The following is a 27,200-nucleotide window of genomic DNA, read 5'->3' on the forward strand; positions in this document are numbered from 1 at the left end:
AGGAGAAGAGCAGAACAAGTTGCTTTTCTTCCCTGGGCTATTGTTCTCCTATTTATCTGAGCTAAATTGACCTGTTGTGCTTTGGACAAGCCAGCAGGAGCAATGGGAACGTGTGGCCAGAAGTGGAAAACAAATTTTATTCCTGGGATTTCAGTCAGACTCAATCTTTCCCTCAGACACCTGCTCTGGTCTCTTGTTATCCAAAAGATTTTCTCCCTATGTAACTCAGTTCTCCTCTGTATCTGTGTGCATCTTCCTGGGAATCCAGACACCATCCAGTTCTTTTCTAGGAAGCCAGAGGAGGTAGAACACCTCCATCCTTTGGCTGACTGACTGACTGACATGTTTCTGTGTGAAACATCCCTTACGTGATACTCCGTTCTATAATAATCAGTATATTAATGTGTCCGTGGAAGTGGTGAATAAATGGGCAGAGCTCACTATTAGCTCGTGACTATTATTAACTGCTTGGTGGTGTTGAATAAGAGCTGTGATGTTGTTCAAAAACAGTGGTGATGGTGTGTTTGGAAAAGGTGAGTTTTCCCTCGTCTTCCTGAGGCTATAGGAAGTAATTTTGTCCCCTTTGCTCTCTCTCTGTCCCTCTTTGCCTCTCACTTCTCCTGCAGGGCGTCCTGGAGACCTGCCAGCTGCTGAGCACATCTCTGACCTTCTCCCGGTGCCACCATCGGGTGGATCCCGAGCCGTACATCAGCCTCTGTGAAAGGGACATCTGTGCCTGTCCCCAGGGTGTGGACTGTCACTGCCCCGCCTTCCTGGAGTATGCCAGGAGCTGCGCTCACGAAGGAGTCATTTTGGAGGGCTGGCCTGAAGAGAGCTCGTGCAGTAAGCTGGCTGATTTATTCCTAGGCTGCTCATCCCCAGTAAGATCGTGCCTGTCTTGTAGATTTATGTCCTGCAGCTAAAAGCAGCTGGTGTGTTTTTAGGAGGTTGGTTCATTTGTAGGAAGTGCCTCTGCTCACTCCCCCTCTCAGTTCTCCATCACTCACCTTTTTCTAGAAGTTTTTGTCCCCAAGGCAATATTGTTTGACCCATATATAAAGAAGATCCTGAGCTCTTTCATGTCCCATCACAATGTACACAGGCAGTGAAGGCTAATTTGATACACAGAGGTACAGACTAGGATGTTTAGGCGTTATTTCATATATGGTTCAGGTTTGTAGTATTTTCCAGCCTGTATTTTTAAGTTAGCATCTTTGTGAAATTCTCTCTAATGTTTTTTCATAATGACAATTGTTTCACCCTTTATTTGCTTGAATCAATTGCCTTGAAATTGAGATGTTGCCTTTTCTAAGCCAATTTTTGTCTAGGTTAGAGATCCTGACTGCATTTGAAGTGCTGCCTTTATTAGCCCAATTTTGCTGAGTTCAGAGGTCCTGATTGCATCTGTGCTGAGGTTTTACAATAAGGAAGTGCATAGACTGAGATGGATTGTGTTTATAGAGGAAAAGTAATGCTTGCACCTACTGCTGATACCTCCACTGCAGAACCGTGGTTTAATACAGAGCATTCAAAAAATAAATTTAAAAACCCACTAATATCATGTTCTCAGTGATTTTTCTCTCTCTCTTTTTGTTTTGTTTTGTTTTGTTTTGTTTTGTTTTGTTTTGTTTTGTTTTGTTATGAGAAAGGACGATTTCCTTGGCATGTTTATGTAAATTGATTTCATGGGGTAAACTGTCTGATTTGTACTGACAGCAGTTGGTTCTCTGGTAAAGATATTCTGCTACCGACCACTGAAGAAAACTGTGCCTTCAGAATGTGGTTAGGGGCAGCAAGATGCTGCCAGCCACTTGTTCAGGGATTGTACAGTCTGAGTTCTAGCTGTAATTTATTACCTTGCCATTGGGACATAAAAGAGACCCATCTCATCTCCTTGCTCAGGGTGTGAGCCAGAGAACCCATTTTTCTGGGGCTCTTTGTAAGTATGATTAAAAGCCACAAGTGAAATAAGCCTTTCTGTGATCCCAGGGGATTTAGAACTTATTTCTAACCCTTGAATTCACCAGCCACGGTTTGGTTTTATCTCCTGAGTCAGGAAAGAGGGAAGTGTCGCACTGCCACAGCAGGAGCTTAATTTTCTTCAGGAAAGAGGGAAGTGTTGCACTGCCACAGCAGGAGCTTAATTTTCCATCACCCTTTGTGCTATGGTTCTTTCTCAGGAGATGATGATGATGATGCAGGTATGGAATGCTCTGCTGTGTGGCAAGGGCTCTAGTGCTGGGCAAACTATGCAACTGTGAGTTGGTGCCTGAGCCCAGGGCAAGATCACTCCTTCATTACCCTCCCACCTCTTCAGCAGAGGATTTGCTTGGAAAGGACAGGCTCTAACCTTTTCTTCCCACTCCATGCCCCCGCAGTCTTGTAAGGCATGGTTTGTGGATGCATTGAAGAGAAAGAATGGCTGTAATAGAGTGTGTTTGCATAATGGCCTGGCCTAGATAATGGCAGCAGTGGAGATACCATGGCATGGGTGTTATCCTGAGCTGGTGGTTCTCTGGAAGAGGGAGGATGGGATTTCAGAGTTTTAACTGTCTCCTGGTTCTCCCTGAAAACACCAAACAGGATAATTTCACAAATGAGTGGAGTAAGTGCATGTCTTAAAGGTACAAAGCAACCATATCTGTCCAAATTGCTTAGATATTATAGCAAAACTTCTCCCCAGATTTGATTATTCTTTATGTACTTGGGTTTAGTTATTGACTCAATTTATTAGAAAACAAATTTGCTTTAACATCTGAGTATTTACCATGCTACCTGACAGATGATGATATTGCAGCAAACAGAAAATCAATTATTTCTAAAATGTTCTGCTTCTAAAAAGGAAATAGTAATTTGGAAGCTGACATGACCTTTTGTGTCTCTGTGGTTCAACCTTTGATAATGAAGGGATTTGTGGGTTTAAGTGTTATTGAGGAATTTGCATTTCTAATTTGTTTTAATTGTTTCAGGGCCAAGATGTCCAGTTGGCATGGAATATAAGGAGTGTGTATCCCCATGTGCCAAAACCTGCCAGAGCCTGAATATCAATGAAGTGTGTCACGGACAATGTGTTGATGGCTGCAGCTGCCCTGGTAATTTATTTACTGGGTTATTTACAGAGAAACATTTGGCAGTCAGGCTACCTATTTTATTAGAAGAAGGAAAGCTGTGTCTTCCCTTAGATTTTCTTGAAATCAGAAACACTTCTTTTTTCTGGGATCATGCCCTAGAATAATCCAGTTTCTGTAGTGCCTGTATGCTCACTCCATAAAAGGGCCATTTTTCAGAGCCAACTAAAGAGTAAATGCTTCTGTGAAAATCAGTACCAACTAACATCCCAGGATTGCCTTTATATCTTGGTGAGAGACTGCTTGCCCTTGGTGTACTCCTCCTGAATTGCTTGGGTTAGAGACAAATACAGTGAGGGGAAGAAACAGCAGAGAATACACTGAAGGAATTTCTTGTAGAAAAACAGTACATGTAGAGCTTGCACTGCAATTTCAAAGGTCTTCATGATTTAGGTGAATAATTTAATTTATTATTGAATCTTCCATACAGGAGATTTGATTGGATTAAAGGGAACAACCCAGCCATGCCAATCTTTCACTTCTGTCTGTTGCACTTAAAAACAGCTGCAGGAGGAGAGCTAGATTCCTGGCTCCAAAGCTCCATATGCTTCCATTTCTAGCTGGGTTTTTTTGTTTGTTTGTTTGTTTTGTTTGTTTTTTTGTTTTTTTGTCTTTTTTTTTTTTGTTGTTTTATTTTGTTCATTGGGTGCTTTGTTTGTTTTGAATAGGACGGTCTCTGCATTTCACCCTGTCTGGGTTTTGTGAATGCACAGAGGTGTTTAGTGTCCCCTTGTACAAGATGCAAAGTATGGTGGAGGTTTGCAGAGATTTGCTTTCCAAAACAAGGCAATAACGACAATGTCAGCCTCATTTGAGGAGACCCTGAATTCAGAGTTTGGTAGTTTCCCATTCAGCTGCCAGTCTCTTCCTTGCTGGAGGTTCAAAGGTGTGGCAAGAAGGTGCACATGGCACGTGGAGGGTGACAGGTGATGTAACCAGACTTCGGAGATTATTTTGTTGTGAAGGATCCCGCTACTGTATTTATGCAGTCCTGGAAGTGTTGGAGAGAGCTGAAGATGAATCCACTGGCTGCACAAGGGCTCGTGCTGTATTTTTCCTTTGGTGGATGCATTGGTCTGTTCAGCATGGGAAAGGTCTAAGGAGAGAGGAACTGAGGAGCAGAGAAGCAGGAGCTCCACAGAAAGGGTAAAGGGCATGAGAATAAAAATTAGCAGTTCTAAACTTTTACTGCTGTTTTACCTTGTTGCACAGCCAGAAGGGAAGAATCTGGATTTGAGTTTGATAGAAAACCAGGAGGATCTGACAGATGAATAGGGGGATTTTTGATGCAGTTTCTACCTTCACTTAGCTTCTCTCCAGTGCTCCAAGAGCAAACAGGATCTGGAGGATGTTTGACAAATGTCTTATTTTTTTTTATTTTTTCCCTCTGTTAAATGCCCCTCACATTTACATTAATTGCCGTAAATGGAATTACTCTTGCCAGGAAAAAAGGCAGGCATTCTGTTTTCTTGTGCTCTCTGGAGAGCCACAGCACTCTTAAATGCTCAGATCTTGTTGTGATTCTCTCTCACTGGAAGGATTTTCTCAACAGCCAAGATCTTTCCAGGCAGCTCTATGGGGAGAACAGGAGAAAGGATACTTACCTGGGTCTTGCTGTCAGTGATGACTGCTGCTGGCAGGGAAAAGAGCCAAAACCTCTGGAGGAGATTGGAAGGGGTCCCTCAAATAAAAGGGAGAGGGGTGTTCAAGAAAACAAATGTTTTGTCACAGCAGCTCTTTTGAAAATGAGGGAATATCAACTATCTCTCAATATAGGGATTGAATAGAAACCACTATAAACTAGCAATAGAAGGACAAGTTTCTACCTTAGAAAAGTCTTGTAACTCTTTTGTGCCTCTGTTTATCTTTGGAGGATAAAGAACTCTCTCTATAGCACAGGTAATTATAGTTGTGTAATATGGAAACCTCAGCAGCTGGACCCAAATTGGGAAGCTGGCCCTCTTGCTTTTTGCCTCTGCAGAAGTGGCATCTTTCTCTCAGAGCCTCTCTGCTAGATTTACATGGTGTCCAAATTTTTTTCTTCATTCCCCACTTTGCCTTTTCTTAGGTTCTCTTATGACAAATACAAGACCTGTGTGGACACCCTTTACTGCATCCAATGAAGTTCACGGTTTTTCCAACAGTCAGGTCCCAGCTCTTACCAACTTTGTGCTCCCTATGTTTGATTTGTCTGTGTTCCAACATGCATTCTGGACCTGAGGATGTGCTAAGCAAAGAGCTTTTCTGGGAGCACCAGGAATGCTTTGTTCAGCACGTCTGAGGGAGAGGCAGCACCAGAAGGAAAGCAGACACCTGCACCTGTGAGGCTTTTTGGCAAACCTCATTCCTTTTTATTGCTGTCTGTGACTAAGTATGGATAATAATGCATATGAGGTCTTGGCAAAGCATATGAAGAAGAAGAAAATCTAATTGTATTTATGTTTCTTTCCCTGTGTGTGTGATATGGGTGTCTGATGCTATATGACCTATCCAGAGGGGCTGCTCCTTGATGGTGAACATTGCATTGAAAGCTCTGACTGCTCCTGCATCCACTCTGGAAAACATTATCCTCCTGGCTTCACCATCTCCCAGGACTGCAACTCATGGTAAACCCTGTGGTGCTCTGGTGTGGTTGCTGTAGATAAGTACTGCACTCTGGTCAGTGACTGTTTTGCATTAACTTTCTAGAAATCTCTCTACCTTTAAAAAATTTCCTTTCACTGGCAAATGATTTGCTCTCTTACTGGAATTGCCAGCCCCTTCCAAGAAGTGAGCTGTTCACAAAGACAAAATCAGCTCTGTTTTTAAAGGGATATTTGATCTGATAGAACAACATGAAGGTCACACTCCTTCAAAGAGCAGAGAACTACCTGTTTCCTGTGGATAAGACAGACCAGCAGGTTCCCATGTTTGGGTAGTATCAGTGGTGGTGTCTTTGTTTTGACTTCCTACATGTATTTAACCTCTAAACCCCATTTCTTTCCAAGAGGAGTTAGCCTAAGGCACGTCCTTGGAACTTGTCACAGGGCTAATGAGTCTTCCTAGCATGGCTCACGAGTTTTCTTGCACTCCTGAGTACCAGACTGGAGGGGAAAACCAGCACTTTAAAGAAAGGAAGTGGAGTTAATCACATATTCCTGATCTGGTTTTGTGTTCAGTGTTGTCATACTTGTGCAAGGAGTTTGGACAACTCTTTACCCGGAGGTTTCCAATTAGAGCACAGAAGGAGGACTCAGTGAAGACCATATTATGCAGAAGAAGGGTGGTCTGTGCATCAGCCCTGTTAATCAGAAGCTTTTCATTACCTGCACCACGTGTCCCAGCACACAGACCATAACCATGACATTAGCGTTTTGTCTTTTTCCCTGGAGTCCTCTTCAGCTTTGAGCTTGGCCACATTGTTCAACCTTGGTGCTCTTGGGAGATGAGTGTAGCCTGACAGGCTGGGTTTTTTATTGCTTGTGTTTTGTTACTGCTTCCTGTTATTCAAACTTGATGCTGCTGTGGGGAACGTAATTCCAGTGACTCTGCATTTAACATCCTCAATAATCTGCGTCCCGACAAATGGTTTTCAAGGGCTGGGATAATTAAAGGAACGAGAAGAATACAGTAACTGTGGAAACAAGGAGTGCAGAGAGGCTTGTGGTGTACACTGCAGGTGATCAGAGCAGGGGAGTTTGACATAAGAAGCAGCAAAGGTGAATAGATTTGTTTGAGGGCTAATGAGGGAACTTTCGCTGCCTAAAGATGGGGCCGAACTCTTCTCAGAGACAAGCAGCGAAAGGTTATGAAGCAATGGACACAAGCTGCAAAGGAAATTCTCTTTTGACACAAAGAAAAATTCTTGTTCCTTCCCCAGTGCTGTACTGGCGCAGCTGCTCAGAGAGGCTATGGGACCTCATCTAGGATATTTCTAAACTCAAATGGGCAAGGTCCTCACCCACCTGATCCAACTTTGTCATTGCTTTCTCTGAGTTGGGGATTGTAGTAAATGATTTTTCTAGAAGTTGATTTTGATTTTTCCCTTCAAACGTTTTTCCCCTGTGATTCTGTTGTATTGATAGATATACCTTGAGAACTGCATTGAACTCATTCCACATCAGTGGAATATAGCTGGAAACTCCACTAAGCATAGAGCTTTGGTAGGGAAAAACAGAAGTCCTTGAGTTCTGCAACCATACCCATTCATATGACCAGCAGTTGCTGTCAAATGATGGGAAGAATGGATGAATACATTTAGAAATGAGGTTATGGGAGATGGAAGGGATGTTGGGGACTGATCTAATTTCCCTGGGACGGGGACCATTTTCAGGTTTTTGGGAAAAATGTGCACAGAAGATTTATATTCATATACTCTTGCCTAACTTGCTGCTATCTCTTTCCTAGCATTTGTCGACGTGGCACATGGATCTGCAGCAATGGGGAATGCCCAGGTATGTTGGTTTTACTCTTTGCAGGTTTTGACAAGTAAGGCTTGCCTACATCACTCCCACTCATGCCCCACTTACATTTTTTTTTCACCCCAAAAAAGCAAATATTTGTTCTTTCTTGCTTGCTCCAGTGCAATCTAGTTGGGATCTTACTTTCAAGTTCTTCTCCTGAGACAAGTCAGACATTACCCTGTGTGGTTTGTGTGTAGCAATGAAAAACCCTGTTTGGTGGGAAGGCCAGTTCCTGCTTTGATTACTTAGTTTGTCACTTGTAAGGGTTTGTATGTTCAGAGGATTGGCTTCCAGGTAGGGGAACACTCCTGAATTTCTTTGACCACCTACAATTCCTCATTGTACCTTCCTGACCATGACAGTTCCCTCATGGTCATGTTGTGGGTGAAGGAGCTACAGCTCCAGGGAGAAAGTGGCTGCCCTGCCTTCCATGGTGCTGGCAGATTGGAGAGGCAGCTCTGCAGATGCAGACAGGAAAAGAGCAGATTATAGCTGGACAGGAAAAGAGCAGATTTGAGGGCTTTGGTGGTTTATTGTTGAGATGAGACTGTGCAACCCTCACAAATTAGGGGAACTGCTACAGTCTTAAGGTGTTCTATCAAAAAGTCTGTTTTTTTTCTAGTAACATGAAACATGCCTGACCCATCAATGCTCTGTTTCCTCCTTCTTTAGACCAAAAAAACCCTTCCCCAAAGTATAAGCACTTCAAGAAGAGGATGGGGGTGGTGTATGCAAATATTTAAAATGGAGATGACATTTTTAGTGAGCTGCCCCCTGTGCTTGTTCATTAAGGATCTCTCCAAGTGCAGAGAATCTCACTGTCTAAAACACAGCCTCAAGAACACAGACTAAGCTGATTCATTACATCTTTTAGCTAATGGGAAGCAGCATGATTACAAACAAGAAATAGGTGCCTTTCTAAGTCCAGTTTTTCCTTAGGTTATAGCTTTTAATTCCTTGCTCTCTGGGTTGTGGGGAATAATTCATGGGCCAAACTTTTATCCTTAACTCCAGCCATGGTTTTCTTCATAGTGATTATAGAAGTGAAGATAAATCTGGAATTGAGGCTTGCAAACTGATGTTGATATCCAGCTTTGTGCACGAGGCAATATAGCACTGCAGCCTTTTTCTGAATTGGGAAGCTGTCCCAAATGAGCAGAAGTGGAAAAGAAAGGCAACTTATTTTTGTACCTTCTGCCAATATATCTAAATCGGTTTCATGCTAGGCTTGTTCAAGACTGAATGTTGTATACCTGCTGCTGTTGTACATGTGCCTGCTAAAAACCTCTATTAACTATACTGAGACAGTATGGGAGGGCAGCAAAGCCTCCCAGGGTAGCCAAATTTGTACTGTTACCTGTACTGTTTGTCTCTACTTGAAGTAATATTGGAGCATACTTTCATTGTTGGTTAGTTACCACAAAAATTTCTAAAAGCACGTGTCCAGAAAATTTATGTAGTTACTCGTATAAACTAGGTAGTTTCTTTTGACCAGCTTTTTTTTTTTTTTTTTTTTTTTTTTTTTTTTTTTTTTTTTTTTTGCCAAGAAAGATTGCTTTCCTATTGTGGGAGTGAATTGCCCAGCTGTTAGTTTGGTGATAAGGTGAATCCACATCTGGAGCTGTCTGGCACTACCAAGAGGCTTTCAAGCTGATATCACAATGGAAATAATTATGAAGGCAGAAGGTTTCAGGAAATTTCATGGGATGCATTACATCAAATGGAATAGACAGAGGGACCCATAAGAAAAGAATTGGCCACAGAAAAGAAATTTCCCTTTCAGGAGCAATGCCAAAGGCTGGGACTTGTCTTAGATAGCTGTCCCCAGTTCTCTGTGCTGCAAACCTGTCCTCTTGTTTCCTTGTTGCAGAGAATGCCCTGGAAATCAAACTCCAAGGGATGAAAAACATCCAGGAGGTGCTGGACTTCTCTTAGGGTGAATCAGAGCTGTGCAAGGCTGGGAATCCTCAGGACCTGTGCTTTAGCACCAGCTGATTTAAGATAGTAAACACTGAATAATATGCTGAAGAGGGAAATTTCCACATGACGTTCATTGGACAGATCCTCTGTAGGACTCAGTGAAGAGTCAGTGAAGAGAGAATAAGTCATGGAGCTCACCAGCCAACTTGTGACATTTAACTTTTCTCCAGCCTTTGGCTGGTGATGGCCAGTGTAGGCCCAGCACCTGAATTTTGTTGTGGATGAGGAAGTGGCTGCCCACTTGTTTGCCATGGGATCATCTTTAAGTGTGATGGTCTTCTCATATGAAGGATTTTCTCTGCAAGCTCTGTGGAGTTGGAGCCTTTCCATATGTTTGCATGACAGGGTACTAAATCCCAGCTATGGTATCTGGATACTGCCTTCCTGGAAATGAAAGGCCACAACTTACCCAAACACCTTCAGGTGTTGATATGTTTAATGAGCTCCCTTTTCCAGTAGAAAGGTGGTCAAGACAGGCTTTCACATTATTCTATGAGGACTTCAGATGTAGCTATTGTAACTATAGAATTATATTTAACTTTCTGTTAGTTAAGATGATGGTTCTGGGTAAAGTCTAACATAAATTCTACCCTTGGAAGGATTCCCACAGACGTTATCTTCCAGCTCTTCATTCTCATAAGGTATTTTATGTTAAAATAACTTATTGGTATTTAAGGCATCCCAGCAAAAAAATATAGGCTTTTCCATAGACACAAATTTCAGCTCTTGACTGCAATTTAGTCTGTGTTCTCCAGCTGTTGGTGGTTCTTCTGTTACTACTAGTAGTGCCTTACAGAAATAAAGAGAGAGATAAGGATCGTGCTGGTTCTTTCTGGTCTGTGGGGAGCTTGGGCCTTGTACAACCTGTTCCGCCGGGGCTACTCTTCTCCCTCAGAGGCTTGTGGGAGCTGAGCAGGATTTTGCCCGGAACTGGCCCTGGGATGATTAATGGCTCTTTGCTTTTTCCAGGGGAATGCTCTGTCACTGGCCAGTCCCATTTCAAAAGCTTTGACAACAAGTATTTCACCTTCAGTGGGATTTGCCAGTACTTATTTGCCAAGGATTGTGTGGAAAATTCCTTCTCTGTGATCATCGAGACGGTGCAGGTAACAGCAATCTTGGCTGGTGCCTCCGCGAACGCCCTTGAGAGAGGGGGCAGGGCTGTGGGACTATGACATGAATTGCAGATGCACAGGCCAACAGAAGTAATTTCCCTATGAGATAATTAGTTTAAATAACAGATGCAGTCTTTCTCCTTAGTTAATAAGTGTTTTGGTTCTCCTCACCACCATCCCCAGGAGCCTGTCTGGAGGTGGAGGCTCATGATGAGGTTTGGAGAATGGGCTCTCACCGACTCTTTGCCAGCTGAACAAACAAACAGAGGGGAGGGTGCACTCCCTGCAAAGCACCCTGGATGCTGGTGCCTCCCTAATGCCTGTGGGGAAAGGACATTTCCTTGGACAGCAAGGAGAGTGCACTGGCGGAGCAGTGCCCTACGTCGCTTCACATTTAGTCATATTGGCTGGTGATGTTTTTGTTCTCAAGCAGCAGCTCCTGACATTCTTTACTGCCTCCCCCGATGGATGTGAGAGGCAGGAAAGGGAGCCAGGCCGGTGCAGGGTGGGCTGGAGACTCTGAAGGGGGATGTCGCAGGGAGGTTAACACAGTCGTGAAATGAATTGGCCAATTGCACTTGGGAAAAGGTGAACAAATCCGGAGACTGAAAAGGACCCTGAAGGAAGCAGAGGGGAAGAAAGGGATGGGGACAGAGGAACTGAAAGCAGGGAGAGGTGCAATGGAGGCAGGAGACTGACAGGAGGGAAGGGGTGTATCAGCCTGTCCTGCAGTACCAAGGAAGTTGCAGGCTTTGGAAAAATGGGCTGTGACAGTTCTCTGCACTGTCTGCATCAGTCTCCTGCACTACAGAGCTCTGATAGTGCAGCTCTGAGGTCATCAATGCTTGGAAACCTGTAGGACAGGTTTCCACTGAAACTTCCCTTTCGAAACCAGGGAGGAGACATGGGGCCCCCGCAGTCCCTGTTCCTCATCTGGGTATCCCACAGCCGGGACAATGGTAAGGTTCACAGTAAGGTGAACTGTGTGTCTGTTCCCAAGGCTGTGTGGGCCAGGTGGCCTTCCTGACCCTGCTATGGCTGTGGGGCTGGTAAGTGCTGTGGGTCACTCCCGAGGGTCTGGTGGAGCACCCACAGATCTCTTTCCAAGTTCTGAGACAGGGAGCTCAGCCCTGGTGTGTGATTAGTGGGATAATGAAGGGAAGGCTGCCAGCCTGCTGTTTGTGGGATGCAGAAACCAGATCTATAAAACCAGTGTGACACTCAACACCTCCCAAATTACATGCCAAAATGCCTTCCGGGACTAAGTCACCAAGAAAGTGAAAACTTGATGTTAGAGGCAGATTTTCTCTTCTCTGCAGTGTGCAGATGATCCTGATGCCGTGTGCACTCGCTCCGCTTCTGTCCGGATCCGGGATATGGACAACAGCATCATTAAAATGAAGCACGGAGGAGGAGTTTCCCTGAATGGACAGGACATACAGATCCCTTTGCTGCAAGGTGTGTTCACACAGGCTGACTCTGGCCAGCCACTAAAAGACTCCTATTTGGTAGCGGTTTTAGACATGCCTTAGCCCAGCTCAATCAAAGAGTGTTTTCAATGCCAAACTCTCACTTTCAGTTTCTTCTAGAAGCTCTGTCATTTCAGCTTCTTTCCATGCAGCTGACACATCTTGACTTGGAGATCAGGAGAATTAAGCTGGTCTGCACTTGTGAGATTTGTGAAAATCATTGCTGGTCTATATTTTTCAACCAGAAGCTTGAAATCATGGAATCACAGAACAATTTGGACCTTATAGATATCTCCTTTCAACCCCCTGCCTTGGGCAGGGACACCTTCCACTAGACCAGGTTGTTCCAAGGCCCATTCAGCCTGTCCTGGGACACTTCCAAGGATGGGGCAGCCACAGCTTCTCTGGGCAGCATGTGCCAGGGCTTCAGCAACCCCACAGGGAAGAATTTCTTCTTAATATCCAATCTAAACCTGCTCTCTGTCAGTGTGAAGCCTTTTCCCCTAATCCTGTCACTACATCTTGTAAAAGCTCACTGACACCATGTGGTTTCCTTCAGGCGCCCTCCGTGTACAGCGTGTGGTGAGGAGTTCAGTTCACCTCACCTACGGGGAAGATCTGCAGATTGACTGGGATGGTCATGGAGAACTCCTAGTGAAGGTACTTTTTCTGTCTGTTTTATTTCTGCCTGTTTGCCCCCTCTCTTGTTCCACCCAAATATGTACAAAGATTTTCTTGTCTGAAGTCAGAAATTGCTTTGTGTTGCATGTTAGAAATTCCTTTCTCTTTTGCTACCCCCAGAGTGATATACAGGTCCTTTTGTATTCCAGAAACAAACACTTCATCTTACAGCAGCTTGGTAGCTTTTTTAGTTTTTCTTTTCTCTGTGTGTGTGTGCAATGACAGCCATTATTAACCATGAACAGTTTTGTGTCTCATTCAGCAGATACCCTCCAAACTGGAGTTTTGTTTTTATTTGCTTTGACTGACCTGTCTAAAACAGCGGATGTGAACGACGTAAAATAAGGGAAGAAAAGGCCTCCAGGGACACAGTTACTCATAATTTCCAGGAAATAGAAATCAGCTCGTAGAAGATGTGCTGCATGCTCCTTCTACTGTGAGGAGTGTTTGAAGTCAGTCTTGATTAACAATTAGGTTTTGTCGGTGCTGCAGACACAGCAGAGTGTAGAAATACCCGAGACAGGTTTAACAGAAATTATCTGTAATGAAGCTGTAACCATAGCTCTGCTGCTTTTGAACCCCTTTTGTAGTAGGGGTCTGCTCGCAGAGAAGAGTTTTGCCTAGAAAACCAGTTTTCCTGGGATTTTCTGCTGAGTGTTAAACACTGTCCTCCTTGAACCATGGAATTGCTTTTGCATTCTCCTTGCCTGCCCCAGAATCTGGCTGAAATGTCATGTCTGGCACAGCACAAAGGGTTATGAAAGCCAGTTCAGAATTGAGTTCAAGAGTTGAAAAGAAACCAGATAAGAAAGGCCTGGAATAATTTTAGAAAGCATCTGTGGGTTTGTCGTTGTTGTTTTGATTTAACCTGTATCTCTGTGCTCCAAGGGTCCTAAAAGGTCTTTTAGGGCTTAGAACAATCCACTTCAGTCCCTTGGCACATCTCAGGAGTTTTGGCTTTCCTCAGTACTCAAAGTATTTTTCTCCCTGATCAGAGACCCGTATAACCTGGCAAATTTTTTGTCCCACTGAAAACAAACCTAATTTTCTGCTCCAGATCCTCTGCCCATAAAAGCAGTGGAAGTTTCTCCAGCTGTCTGCTCCTTCCCTTGTGGGACATCTAAAACGTCTCTTTAATTGCTTTTGGAGAGTTACTTTATGCTGGATTTGTAGACTGACCTGTTGCCAAGTATTGCTGACAATTGAAGGAAGTGATACACTTCCATTACCTTGTTCTGGCAAAAATTCTTCCTCTGTGTTCTTCAAGAAGGCTCCCCTTTCTGTGACTACCTGATAACTCTGATTTGAGCTTCCACTCCAAAATACTTCACAATTTGGACTTGTCTGAGTCATTGTTTCATCTGCAGAGTACGTGAAAGAGTAGTAGTACTCTTAGGAGTAAGAATATTTATCCTCCAATTGTTCTTTTTGATGCTCCATATTTATTCTCTGACCCCCGTGTTTGAATGCTGGGTAGTATCAGGTGATATTTTTGGATAATGGTTTTGATTTTCTTTAAAAATGTGGATTTTTCTGCCTTTTCTTTTCTTTTTTTGTTTGTTTGTTTCACTGGTTACTCCTATAAGCCTGCCTAAACAAGCACTCTACTACATGGATACACAGAGCTAATGTAGCATCAAAGCTCCTGAGTAGTTGATAGTGTTTGTAATGTACCAGAACTTTACTCCTAACTGAAACTGACAGTTCCTACTAAAATGAAAGGTATTGGTGTCTTTGTGTTGCAGATGTTGCTTAGGAGATTTCTCCCTGTTTACCTTTAGGTTTAGAGTCACCTTTCAGATGTCCCTTGATTTGCAGCAGGAATAAAACAGGGTGAAAAGTGCACCTGCTCTGTGGATTGTTGGAAATTCTACTTTTAGTGTGCCTGAAGTTCCTCTGGGCAGGAGAAATCTCTAATGTGGGGTAGCTTTAGGGGTCTTGGTTTATTCCTTATTTTATCCAGGTTGAGGATATCAGACATCTCCAATATTGCCTCAATTCTGTGATAAAACAGCCTGTTTGAATTTCCTTCGTTATCCAACTTTCCTTTAAAATGTGAAATTCTCCCAGGTGCGGTCTCTTTCTCCAAATTTCCATTGGAATTACATAAAAAAATGCAACCCCCACTGTTGCTCTGCTAATTTATATGTATGAAGGGGGACAATAGGGAAAGACTAAACTGGACTGCTGATCAAGGCATAAAAATAAGCCATTTTTCTCTTAGTCACCCTCTGGAATTCACTGTACTGTGCAAAAACTGTCCTGCTACTAATAGTAGCATTTTTGTTAGAAGTTTGAAAGTACAGTACAATGGCGTTGTGTCTGTAGTGTTTTGATGTGTGTTTGAGAATTTTCTTGACTATTAAATTGTGTAAGGTTCATCCCTTAAAAAAAATCTTGCTCTACAGTGGTAACCTGTTCTAGAAGATGACCAGACTGATGTTGTGTTCCTTAGGTGTCTCCAGTCTATTCTGAAAAGATGTGTGGGCTGTGTGGAAATTATAATGGGAACCAAGGGGATGATTTTCTTACACCTTCTGGCATGGTGGAATCACTTCTGGAAGACTTTGGAAACTCCTGGAAGCTCAATGCAGACTGCCAGGACTTGTTAAAACAAGACAGTGACCCCTGCAATCTCAATCCTCATTTAGGTACTGAACTCTATCCAAAATTAACGTGTGCAGCAAATGGTGATCTTCCATTTACATTAAAAAAAAAAAAAGGAAAATTAAGAAAAAGAGAAGAAGTTAATGTTTCTTACATTACCACCAGGGTAACTGTAATATATGTTTTTAAAAACCCAATAAACAACAGCAAACAAAATAAAACAAAACAAAACAAAAAAAAACCCAAAACCCCAGAAAACAAACAAACAAACCAAAAAAACCCACACAGAGACTTATATTGATGCAGGCTTCCTAAGGAAAATGTAATATTTTGTGAAAATTTAAAACTAAAATTGGTTTAATTTTGCAAATCTAAAAAGGCAGCAGAAAGCAAAGGCCCTGTAAAAGGCATTGCAGCACCAGAAATGGTGCTAACAGAATATAAAAGCATTGTTTTTCCTTGATTTGTTTTACTAGTGAAACATTATTCTTTAAGTAGAGCTCATGACACATGAGCTATGGTGCTATCAGGATCAGGTGCCTGCCTGATCCTGTTTTATTCTTGTGGGCTTTTTTTGGTTTTGGTTTGGTTTTTTTTTCCTCTTTTATGAAAGGAAGAGAAAATACTTACTGTAGCTCCTCTAGCTTTCCTTGAAAGCCACTTTGATTGGTGGATTCAGAGTGAGCATGCCATTTTTCTCTTTTTAGCCAAATATGCTGAGGATTCCTGCTCAGTTCTGATGTCTCCTGCCTTTGAACCTTGTCACCATGAAGTCAGTCCCACTCCCTATGTGAAGAACTGCCGCTTTGATGTTTGCTCCTGTTCCAGTGGCAAGGACTGCCTGTGCTCTGCCATTGCTAATTATGCAGCCGCCTGTGCCAGGAAGAACATCTTGGTCCACTGGAGACAACCCGACTTCTGCCGTAAGTGCAGTGCTGCCCCAACCCACTTATTTTCCTCATCCTGAAAGAACTTTTCTGGCCATGTTGAATGAGATGTCCAAATTTCCTTATGGCGAATGATGAGAGTAAATCCTTTCTCTGCACTGGTTAGGATGCAAAAGGTATTCCCAGGGACTGCTCAGCACTGGGGGAGAGAAGCGGTGATCTGACACAGCTCCACAGAATTTTTGCCTAGATTTCCATTTTCAGCTACTCACCTGGAAACTTTCTGAATGTCCCAAGGTAGGAATCTCCCAAGTGATTTGTAGTAATCCATGAACTGCCTTTTTTTGAGGCCCAAGCTTCCCACGTCCTGACCTCATCAGTGACTCCTGACTTTAGCCAAATGTCGGGTTGTCAAGGAAGCACAAAAGGGCAAGACAAACTTGTATCAGAAGAGAATTTTGGCAGTCTCATGGCACCACCCCTGCTCACAGCAGGGCTAAATTACTGTAGATTGCCTGAGGTTTTGTCCAGACAAATTTTGAATATCTCCAAAAACAGAGGTACCGCAGCCTCTCCGACATCTCTCTCTTATCCAGGACAAGATTAATAGCCAAAGTGCCAAGAGGCTGGAGCAGAAGAATCCAACACCTTTCATTTCTATTATTTCTCTGTTAGGTCAATGTGGTAGGAAAAAATCCATTGCCACATAATTTTGATTGAGTACAGACATACTTTTCCCATAAATATTTGTGAAGTGAATGTTTTTCCATTTTCCTGAGCAACTTTGTTATTAAGGAAAGAAGACAATTGAAAAATTTGGGGGAAAGCATGTGTACTTGGCAGCTCTCCAGATTTGTTCTGCTACTTCTTCCCAATAAGAGGGTAGGAAAAACATTTATAAACTGAGTGTGTAGAAAGTGGAAAAGAGGGAGGTCTCTGGCCTTTGACCTGGTAGGGTCTGCAAGGTCAGTAACCACAACTTCTGCAGGCTGGAGAGTGTTCGCTGCAAATGAGAACAAACCCAGTTTAATATAAACTGCTGCATGGTTTTATAATATTTTACCTAGTTTATGTAAATGTTCAGATAGTGGAACAGTAATGTAATAAAAATCCTTTCAGAACTCTGCAGGTCTGGAGGCTGAAAGAAAGAGCAGTGATAATGCGCCATTGCTCTTTCTGTAATTGAACAAGTCAATTTTCACAATTAATCTTTAATAGTGCAGAGCTGCTTCTTCCTTTCTGTGCATTACGGAGAGCTTTGTGCTCTCACAAAGTGACAATTTCCCTGACTGCAGATCCATCAGCCCCCATTAAATAATCCTGGTGCCCTAGACATCTCCTGTCACATGAAGGAGAGCAATCCCTCTTTCTTAATGGGCTTGAGATGTGAATGTGCAGGTTGTGTAATTTGTGCTGATGACCCAGTGCACTGAATGTGTGCTCCGGCCCTACCTTCATCCCCAGAGATTTGGTTTCTTGGGAAGTGACTTGACAGAGCCAGTTTGCTTGATTTGGAGTGGATAAGTGTCAGGGAGCAAAGTCATTAGTGTAGCACAGCATCTCTGCTGTGTGTCAAGCTATCAAGTGCATTCAGCTCTCCTATCTTTGACATTATTTTAGTTGCAGTTTGATTATTTAAGACCTGAATTATACCCCTGTAACCCACCATGAATAAACACTGGAGTCAATCCCTTTATGCTGCAAGGGAGAAGAAGACAGGCCACACTGTGAAGGGCTATGTCTCTCATGCAGCTGCATGTGAAAAATTGGGTAAAACCCAGCCTGAATGGCTGAGCCCAGAGAGTGGTGGTGGAGTTAAACCCAGCTGGTGGCTGGTCATCAGTCGTGTTCTCCAAAGCTCAACAGTTGGGCCAGTTTTATTTAATATTTTAATCAAGGATCTGGGTGAGGGGGTCGAGTACATCCTCAGTCATTTCTCAGATGTTACCCAGCTGGGTGGGAGTGTGGCACTGCTGGAGGCCAGGAAGGCTCTGCAGAGGGATCTGGACAGATCCATGGGCCCAGGCCACTGGTCACAGGGTCAACAAAGCCAGGTCCTGGCTCCTGCCCTTGGGCCACACCAACCCCCTGCAGCTCCAGGCTGGGGCAGAGGGGCTGGAAAGCTGGGAAAGGCCCTGGGGGTGCTGGGGACAGCGGCTGGACAGGAGCCCAGGTGGGCAAGAGGCCAGTGGCACCTGGGCTGTGCCAGCCATGGTGTGGCAGCAGGGCCAGGGCAGTGACTGTCCCCTGTGCTGGACACTGCTGGGGCCACACCTCACATCCTGGGGCAGCGCTGGGAATCTCAGTAGAAGAAAGACATTGAGGGGCTGGAGCATGTCCAGAGAAGGGGATGGAGCTTGGAAAGGTTCTGGAGCACAGATCTGAATGAGGAGGAGCTGAGGGGGGGTTAAACCTGGAGAACAGGAGGCTCAGGAGGACCTTTTCACTCTCTACATCTCTGACAGGAGAGTGCAGCTGAGTGGAGGTTGGGCTCTGCTCCCAGATAACAAAGGACAAAAGGTGAGGAAATGGTCTCAGGTTTCATCAGGGATGTTCAGATTAGGTTTTATGTAAACATTCTTCTTGGAAATTGTTATCAAGCACTGGCACTGACTGCCCAGAGTTGTTGAGTCACCATGCCTCAAGGTGTTTAAAAGCCACGTGGATTTGGTGCTCAGGGACATGCTTTGCTGGTGGATTTGGCAGTGTGAGGTTAATGGCTGAATTCAGTTATCTTATGGTCTTTTTCATCCCAAATATTTCTATGTTTTCCTGTATTGTATGTATATTGTTCTGTGGCACAGGAGAATCAGTCAGTAGGTCCCTAGATCTTCCTTCGGATTTTAGGACATGTTGATAAGCCCATTATTTCCCTTAATGTGGTAGTGCTGGGGCAGTTGGTGGCTTTGCATGCCTTCCATAAGAGGATTTGTATAGGATAAATCCAGGAGTGCTGGAGTAAGGAATTAAGGACAGGCTTGAGCAGCGTTTGAGGATGGCTACAGTGCATGGTGGACCTCAGCATGGTGGAGAAACTGTGTTAAATCTAGTCCTGACAGGGTGCACCTTCACCCAGAGGTGGCAACATTCTCACCTTATGTTACCTTAGGAACTGGTCATGGTTTGTCTCTTTCACACTGATTTCAAAACCCACCCACAAAAGCTCCATGAGCTGTTCCATGCAAACACATTTTTTCCAATGCTTTCCCACTATTTTTCATCTTATTCCTGGGATAGGCTGTGCTTCAGAGCACAGCATTGAGCTATTTTGGTTTTATAGGAGCCATCCACAAGGACTAGATGCACCTTGTTTTTTCCTCTCATTTTCCTGTCAATAATGGAATGGGTTGTTTTAGTGGCAGTGTATTACACGGTGTCCAGACAACAGGCCTCTCCCAGGTCAGTTGTCTTGCCTTTTTCCTGTTAAAAGCAGATGTTGCTGGGAAGGGGCAGAGCAGGGTATTGGGATAGAGTGAGTGTAAGCATAGCATTGGGAAGCATAACTGGAAAAACAGGGCATGTTTTGAAAATTTCAGGCGATGCACGGGCAAGGAAAATCTTAGAATGGTTTGAGTTGAAAGGGACCGTAAATATAATGTTTCAAAGGACACGTTCCACTAGACCAGGACTTTTCCCAAGTCCCTTTCAGCCTGTCCTTGAACACTTCCAGGGATGGGGCAGCCACAGGTTCTCTGGACAATCTGTGCCAGAGCCTCAGCACCCTCACAAGGATGAGTTTCTTCCTAATATCCCATCTAAACTTTCTCTCAATTTGAAGCCATTCCCACACATGGATTGCAAAGCTTTGTCTAAGAAAGGGATGTACTGCAAAGTTGTCCCTGTGGACAGGGAGTGTTACCACTGACTAGAAAGTAGGGCAGGATGCTGGGCTTGGTTATTCCATCCTTTTTTGAATTTTGAAACTCATAAACTGATGTACTCATCTGAAATCTTCCAAACCAGTTCCATGTTTCCAGAGGTTCACATGTAGCAAGTAATCCTTTTGGCTGAGGCCTCATGGTTGTCCTGCTGGGATGTGCCTTTGGTGATGAAAGTTATTTTTGAAATGGTCCTCAGCTGTGGGCTGTCCCTGTTCGGGGTTTGATTTACTGCAAAGATCAGGTTTATGTAAATTAGTAGCACATTTTTGTGAATGGCTGCCAAAGACTCCTGTAACAGTGAATGAGTCTATCTTTTGCTCAGTCCAGAGTTAGGAAGCATTTGCTGTTTTGCTGAGCACACATTTTTTGGGCTGTGTTGTGACAGGTACATTAAGCAGTTTGGGCATAAGTCCCAGACTTGGGAGATTTTTGCTCTTAAGAAGGGTTCAAGTCACCTTAGATGCTTTGGGGCTGGATTTTTAGTTTGGGGTGTTACATTCCCACATATGGGGCTGCAGAAGCCTCAAGAGAAGTTGGTACAACCGTGTCTCTTTTCACTAGGCAGGAGTAATTCTTCATTTCAGAAGAGTTTTGTGAAGGTGAACATGAGCCCCTGGTCAGCACGTAGGCCTTGCTTTGCAGTCCAGTGAACACCTGGCTGAGGCTGCAGGCCCATCCTGTTATTTCATGGCTGCCAGAGTTCCCAGGGATGTGTGCTAGATGAGAGCAAGGGATTATAACATCATTCTGGAGGAATGACAAGAGGAAGGGTTTTCTCTGTAACCCTTTGATCTTGGTTTTAGCAAGGTACAAATGTGCCAACTTTCATTTGCAGCTGCTTTCCTGAACATTGTTCCTCATCACCTTACAACTGTTTGCTGAGGAAGGTTGCTAGAAACGACAGTGTAAATCCTGATTATCAGGAGACCTGTTGAATTCAAGCTTGATAAAACAAGCTCGTTTTTTTGTCTTCTGCAATGTGTTGTCATAGCTGCCACCTAGTGCTGATGCTGATGTGTGCAGAGGTGAATGCCTCAAAATCGAATCTGTAGAAGTGGAGGTTTTATAAACGAAGAAGCCAAAGTGGCTCCAAAGGCCATATTTAATCTTTGTATAAAAGAATTCGTCATAAAAAATCGTTAGTATCAAGGTTTTGCTCCACGATTGCTAAATTACTTCATTATTTGCACATGTTTTTACAGAAATCCCAGAATACTTCTGGGATGTGAGACTGTAAAGTATTGCAGCACTCCTGTTTACCAAAGCAGAAAAGTATTTTTCTGCTACTTTTTTACTTATTTTGACCAAATAGTCCCTAAAGATGTTGCAAAGGCAGAGAGGTGTGAATGTGTACATGACACTTGTAATGCTCCTAATGCGTGGAATCATGGAATGCTTTGGGTTGGAAGGGACCTTTCAGACCATGTCATTCCAGCCCCCTGCCATGGGCAGGGACACCTTCCACTAGACCAAGTTGTTCCAAGGCCCATTCAGCCTGTCCTGGAACACTTCCAGGGATGGGGCAGCAACAGCTTCTCTGGGCAACCTGTGCCAGGGCTTCAACAACGCCACCCTCACAGGGAAGAATTCCTTCCTATCATCCAATCTAAACCTGCTCTGTGTCAGTTTGAAGCTATTTCCCCTGGTCTGTCACTCCAGGCCCTTGTAAATAGTCTCTCTCCGTCTTTTTGTAGGTTCTCTTCAGGTACTGGAAAGCTTCAATCAGGTTTTCCTGATTGTGATCCAGATAATTAATAATAGAGGTTGGACAGAGCCTGGGTGAAATTTCATGGCTGGATTTCTATCACAGGGCAGTGTAGTCCAATCCTGACATTTATTGGGAACATCCTCTAGTAAGGTTTTGTTTGTGTGTATATAAGCAGCACCTTAGGCTACACCGGTGCTGCAGTTAAGGAGGGATGGTGCAACATTCCATTGACAAGTAAATTGAGCAAATATCTTTTAATCCTAAGCTTCCCAGTCTGTTTCAGGCAGCTCTTCCTTTAGCTGGATTCGGATCAAATGGTCTTCTCCCTCATGTGTTTCACCAGCAATGGCCTGTCCTGAAGGGCATGTGTACCAGCAGTGTGGGACACCGTGCAACCAGACGTGCCGGTCGCTGTCCTACCCGGAGGAGGACTGTGAGCAGCTCTGCCTGGAGGGGTGCTACTGTCCCCCTGGGCACTACCTGGATGAGCATGAGCAGTGTGTGCCCAAGTCCCATTGCTCCTGTTACTATGATGGGGAGATCTTCCAGCCAGAGGATGTCTTCTCGGATCACTACTCCATGTGGTAAGTGCACTGTTCATAGCCCTTCCCTACACACTGTCACTCCAATTTTTGGATGGCTTGAGTTGTTAAATGGGTCGGTTCCTGTGCATCCACTAAAACTAGTCAAAGAAAAGGCAAGGTTTTGCCTCCAACAAGCCAAATGGAGAGTTTTGCAGTTGAATCTCTCTCCATTCAATTTCAAATCCTGCCTTACTCAGAATTACTCAGTGTTAAGCCCTGTTCTATGAACAGTTCCTGCCAGTTTGAAATGGAGCTTAATTACTGACAATAGCTACTTTGTGGGCTTTTAAAATGTCACTTTAATGTACTGTGCTACACTTCTTAACTGTTAAAACCTAATTACCTCTTGTCAAAGATACAAGTATTAAAAAACATTTCTAATTGTTAAATTGAGTAGCAGTACACTTGGAGTGGGAATGCAATTGGTGGGCAAGGCCCAGTTTTGGGAACAGTGTGTTCTTTTCCTCTTCACCACAAAAATCCCAAGTTTCAGGAACTAGGTGGTCCCCTACCTCTTTCCACAGCAAAGCTGACTATTGTCTTGTTTAGCTTTATCCCTGTGCAGCTGCACTGGATCCAGCAGGACAGGGCCAGCAGGCAGCTGAGTTGCCATCCGCTATATCCCATCAACTCCCTTAAGGAAAGTTTGCCTTTAATGTTGGTAGACACCATGGATGGAGAGCAACAGCTCAGCCCCACTGAGGTGTAGTTTTGTATTCTGACAAGTTCCCTGTTGACTGAAAATCAGCATGAGTGAAAGCTTAATGCTGTTTTATTAAATATAAGATCTGTTTGTTTTTCTTAGCTATTGTGAGAATGGATTCATGCACTGCAGTACAAACAGAGCTCCTGGTGCCTTCCTGGCTGATGTTTTTGCTGAAGAGAGGCCATCTCCCAGAAGTTAGTATGCCTTAAAAAATTGATATTTTATTTTGGTTTTTTTTTTTTTTTCCTCTTCAATCTCTTGGTAGTGTAGATTGGAGAAAAAAATTCCAGGGTTTAGCAACAGTTGTGATATTGTGAGACTTTTTCTGAACTTTTTTTTCCATAGGACAGAAACAAAACCAATGTGTGGGAGGGTGCAGGGCTCACTGAATCTCACCTCTCATAATTACAATTATAAATAGTCACTGTAGTCTCTCCTGAGCTGAAAAGGTTAAAGGATGCCTTGGCAGTGATCTGAGGTCCCCAGTTGCTATTTGAGGATCACAAGACATCAGTAACTCATTAGTTTTATACCTTCTGCTTCTCACGAGTGGGATGCAAACTCTCTTTTCTGGTGCAAATGAGGTTTTTAGTGGCCTGAAGGTTGCACTGCTGCCAGGTTTCCCATCAGTGGACAGGTTTATCAAACATTTGACCGAAGGCTGTGAGAGGTGCATGGAAACACTTTTAGCATCTAACTGGGGTTTGCAGCACTGGAGAAAGGCCAACAGTGCTGTGTGATCTTTTGGGGTTTCCCACTGATACGTGGATGGAGCTTGTGGGATTGTCATGGGATAGGCGGTTTGAGACTGGATGCATCTCAGAGAGGACAGGGCTAATGGAGCTTTGGGGAGGCCTGGGAATATCCAGGAACTGGACTTGGTGATCCTTGTGGGTGCCTTCCAGCTCAGGATAACCTATGATCCCTGTGGAAACACCAGTAGAGCCAAACATGGTATCTTCCGTGGCACATGGACAAATGCACCTGTGCATGGGGTCTGGAAGAAATTTGTGGTTGATATTTGCCAGTGCCTTGGAGACGAAGGGTTGTAGGACATACCACCTTCTACAGGAAAACACTGTACATGCCTATGTAGGTACAGGGCAGTGACCTGCTTAATGGTGCTTGCTAGGACACCAGTGACAGTGTCACTGGTTGGGTCACCTGTTACTCAGCTGAAGCCTTCCAGGTGAAGATCTCACCAAACTCTTCCCTTAATGCTCCTAAGACATACTTTTCCTGATAATAGGATGTCAAGACTTACAAAACCTCAGAGTCATATGACTAGTACCACTTGAAATAATATCCTGGAGTTTCTTGGGACTTTCTGATCTTCTATCAGATCCTGAAGTCTCTAAGAGTTTGTATTGAAGCTCAGGGCACTGTTATTTACAGTCACCAATGTAGTTATATTCAGGTGGGAAATGGGTCTAAATACAATAATATACAATGCTGTTGCTTCTCAGAATATCAATTTTCTGCTAACTTTGTACAGTGCCTAGAGGTGTTTTCATAGCCCCACTGCAGTCTGGAATTGCACTTTTATGTTTAGTGCAGCATTTTTGCTTCACTATTAAATACCTGCTTTCATGACAGCCTAACTGAGTGACTCCAGGGGAACTTGGGGCTGTTTTCTTTGCCATGTCCTGTGTAGTGGTGTTGCTCCAGGCTATATTCTAAATTAGTATTCTAATCAAAGTGTTGATCCACCTTTTAGAAAAATGCCTTGCCAACAATACTTGAGTTCTAGTTGTTCTAATTGCACTTTTTATAAACTAATTTTTTTTTTTTAAGTAAAAAGGAGCTTGACATGTAGATTCCCCATGGAAAAAATTATCTGTCCTGCCGACAACCCAAGAGCAGAAGGAGTGGAATGTACCAAGACCTGCCAGAACTATGATCTGGAGTGCATCAGCCATGGCTGCATATCTGGATGCCTCTGTCCAAAAGGGATGGTAAGCAGGTTTCAATACAGCCGCAAGAAGCAGCTTCTCTTTGCTTTCTTGCCTTCATTCTCTCCTACCAACAGTCTTGCAGCTCAGGAATAAGTCGTGGTGAAGTACTGTCTGTCAAGTTGTGGCTGGCTTAAAGAACGTGTATTAGTATATCTTCATTGATGATGAACTTTAGCTTGTAAAAATAATTAATAATCAAGATTCCAAAGCTTGCTTTGAAGACCAGTTTATGTATTCCTTCAGCTCTGCTCCTAAACCCCTCCTCAGTCTTGCTGAACTTTCTCAGTCAGAGAGACTGAAGTGCACCCATATTCAGGCTGATCAGAAGGATGAAGCACCTCTCCTTCGAAAAAAGGCTGAGAGAATTTGGACTGTTCAACCTGGCAAAGAGCAAGCTTTGGGGTGACTTCATTGTGGCTTTGCAGTGCCTGAAGGGAGCCCACAGGAAAGATGGAGAGAGACTCTTGACAAGGGCTGGGAGTGACAGGACAAGGGGGAATGGCTTCACACTGACAGAGAGTAGGGTTAGATTGGATATCAGGAAGTAATCTTTGCCTGTGAGTGTGCAGAAGCCCTGACACGTTTCCCAGAGAAGCTGTGGATGCCCCATCCCTGAAAATGTTCCAGGCCAGGTTGGATGGGGCTCTGAGCAACCTGGGCTAGTGGAAGGTGTCCCTGCCCATGGCAGGGGTGTGGAACAGGGTGATCTTTAGGGTCAACCCATTCTGGGATTCTCTGATCCAGCCACCCTTCTTGCTGATACTGATTCCTCCTTGTCAAACTCCATCTCTCCAGCTGCCTGCCTGTGGGTTGTACCAAACTGGAGGTTCCTTGTGAGAAGGAATGTGGGATATGAAACTTGCTGAGATGATGCCAGAGTGTTTCTTGGAGTAGCAGGCTGTACTAAGCAACTTTTTTTTTTTTTTTTTCCCACTGAAAAGAGGCTTTCTGTTTTCCAAGGTTATGTCCCACTACAATCCTCAAATTTAATCATTAGTTTAGGTGTTTTCTACCCCCAGATTTCTTCAATTATCTTACTAGAAAAATAGCTCCTCCTGAATTCTCATTATGCGGTAATTTCTAGTAATAATATGAACATGTGTTTTGAACATTGCTGCTATATGTTGCTGATAAACACACATTTATGTAAATAGATTCAACTCCAGAATAAAATTCCAGTTCTAGGAAAAAGCTCAGGCTTCTAAAATGTCTCAGAGGTGAAATAGAACAGAATCTGAATTCATCCATAGATTTTCACTACAATTTTAAAAACAAGTGTTGCTTCTTTGCACATTTCAATCTGTAAATGTCTGTCCCTTAAGTGAAAAATATTCCTAAATAATAGCAAGATAAGAAAACTTTGAAAAGCTTGTAATGTTCAAAGAGCTGCAAGGTAAACAGCTTTTTCTTTGCCTCTAACGTTCTGAACTCTGGTTGAGTGAAGAGGCTTGAGATTTTTGGTATCAGTTCTGGGATATGGTAATAGTACACTTTTGACATAATTGTGGAAAACAAATTACAATAACTACTCCACAGGAAAAAAGCACCAAGGTTAATAGTAATTAACCTTCATGTTTGGTACAGAATTTTTTGTTCTTTTTCTGTAAGTTGGAACAAACAGTTGTTTCATAAATTTGTTGTCACCAGAGCAGTCTTTGGCGTTTTGGAACTGGAAACTCCAGCTGACTTTGCAGTGATGTGAAACACACCCCTGAGTTCAACAAGGTGGTTTGTCAGGTTTTGGATTGAAGATTCAGGTTCAGCATTAAAAAAAAAAATCAGTAAATAAATTCTCTGTCCACTAGATGACAGTATCGTTTAACCTTCACTAAACTCATCCTGGAATTAGTTGTTCTCATTGGCTTCCCTTCTGGCAGAGAGTAAAAATCATGAGATGCACCAAAGCCACAATGGGAGAAGCCCACGGAGAGAGGATCTTGTAACCACAGTCATACAAAGTCAGGGTCAAGCCCAGTCCCTGTTCAGATGTGTCCTGTTTGCCCTGTGTTTGATTCCTGGCTCCACAGGAGTTGCCAGCCCATTCTCAAAGAGCATTT

At 43.5% G+C, this 27,200-nt stretch overlaps 1 protein-coding gene across 1 annotated transcript in view; it reads left to right on the top strand.

Moving 5' to 3' along the window:
- Positions 1-27,200, top strand: part of VWF (von Willebrand factor) — a 121,345-nt gene that overhangs the window by 18,432 nt on the left and 75,713 nt on the right. Inside the window, exons 7-18 of the mRNA XM_066183651.1 lie at positions 627-843; positions 2,970-3,092; positions 5,623-5,734; positions 7,515-7,561; positions 10,520-10,656; positions 11,985-12,123; positions 12,694-12,794; positions 15,271-15,466; positions 16,130-16,345; positions 22,242-22,482; positions 23,288-23,382; positions 24,983-25,143. Of these exons, the coding sequence (XP_066039748.1) occupies positions 627-843; positions 2,970-3,092; positions 5,623-5,734; positions 7,515-7,561; positions 10,520-10,656; positions 11,985-12,123; positions 12,694-12,794; positions 15,271-15,466; positions 16,130-16,345; positions 22,242-22,482; positions 23,288-23,382; positions 24,983-25,143 (1,785 nt within the window). The remainder of the gene's footprint in view (positions 1-626; positions 844-2,969; positions 3,093-5,622; positions 5,735-7,514; positions 7,562-10,519; positions 10,657-11,984; positions 12,124-12,693; positions 12,795-15,270; positions 15,467-16,129; positions 16,346-22,241; positions 22,483-23,287; positions 23,383-24,982; positions 25,144-27,200) is intronic.

This window comes from Chamaea fasciata, unplaced genomic scaffold (genome assembly GCF_029207755.1).
Source record: "Chamaea fasciata isolate MVZ Bird 193981 ecotype frontalis unplaced genomic scaffold, bChaFas1.0.hap1 SCAF_5, whole genome shotgun sequence".
NCBI lineage: Eukaryota > Metazoa > Chordata > Aves > Passeriformes > Sylviidae > Chamaea > Chamaea fasciata.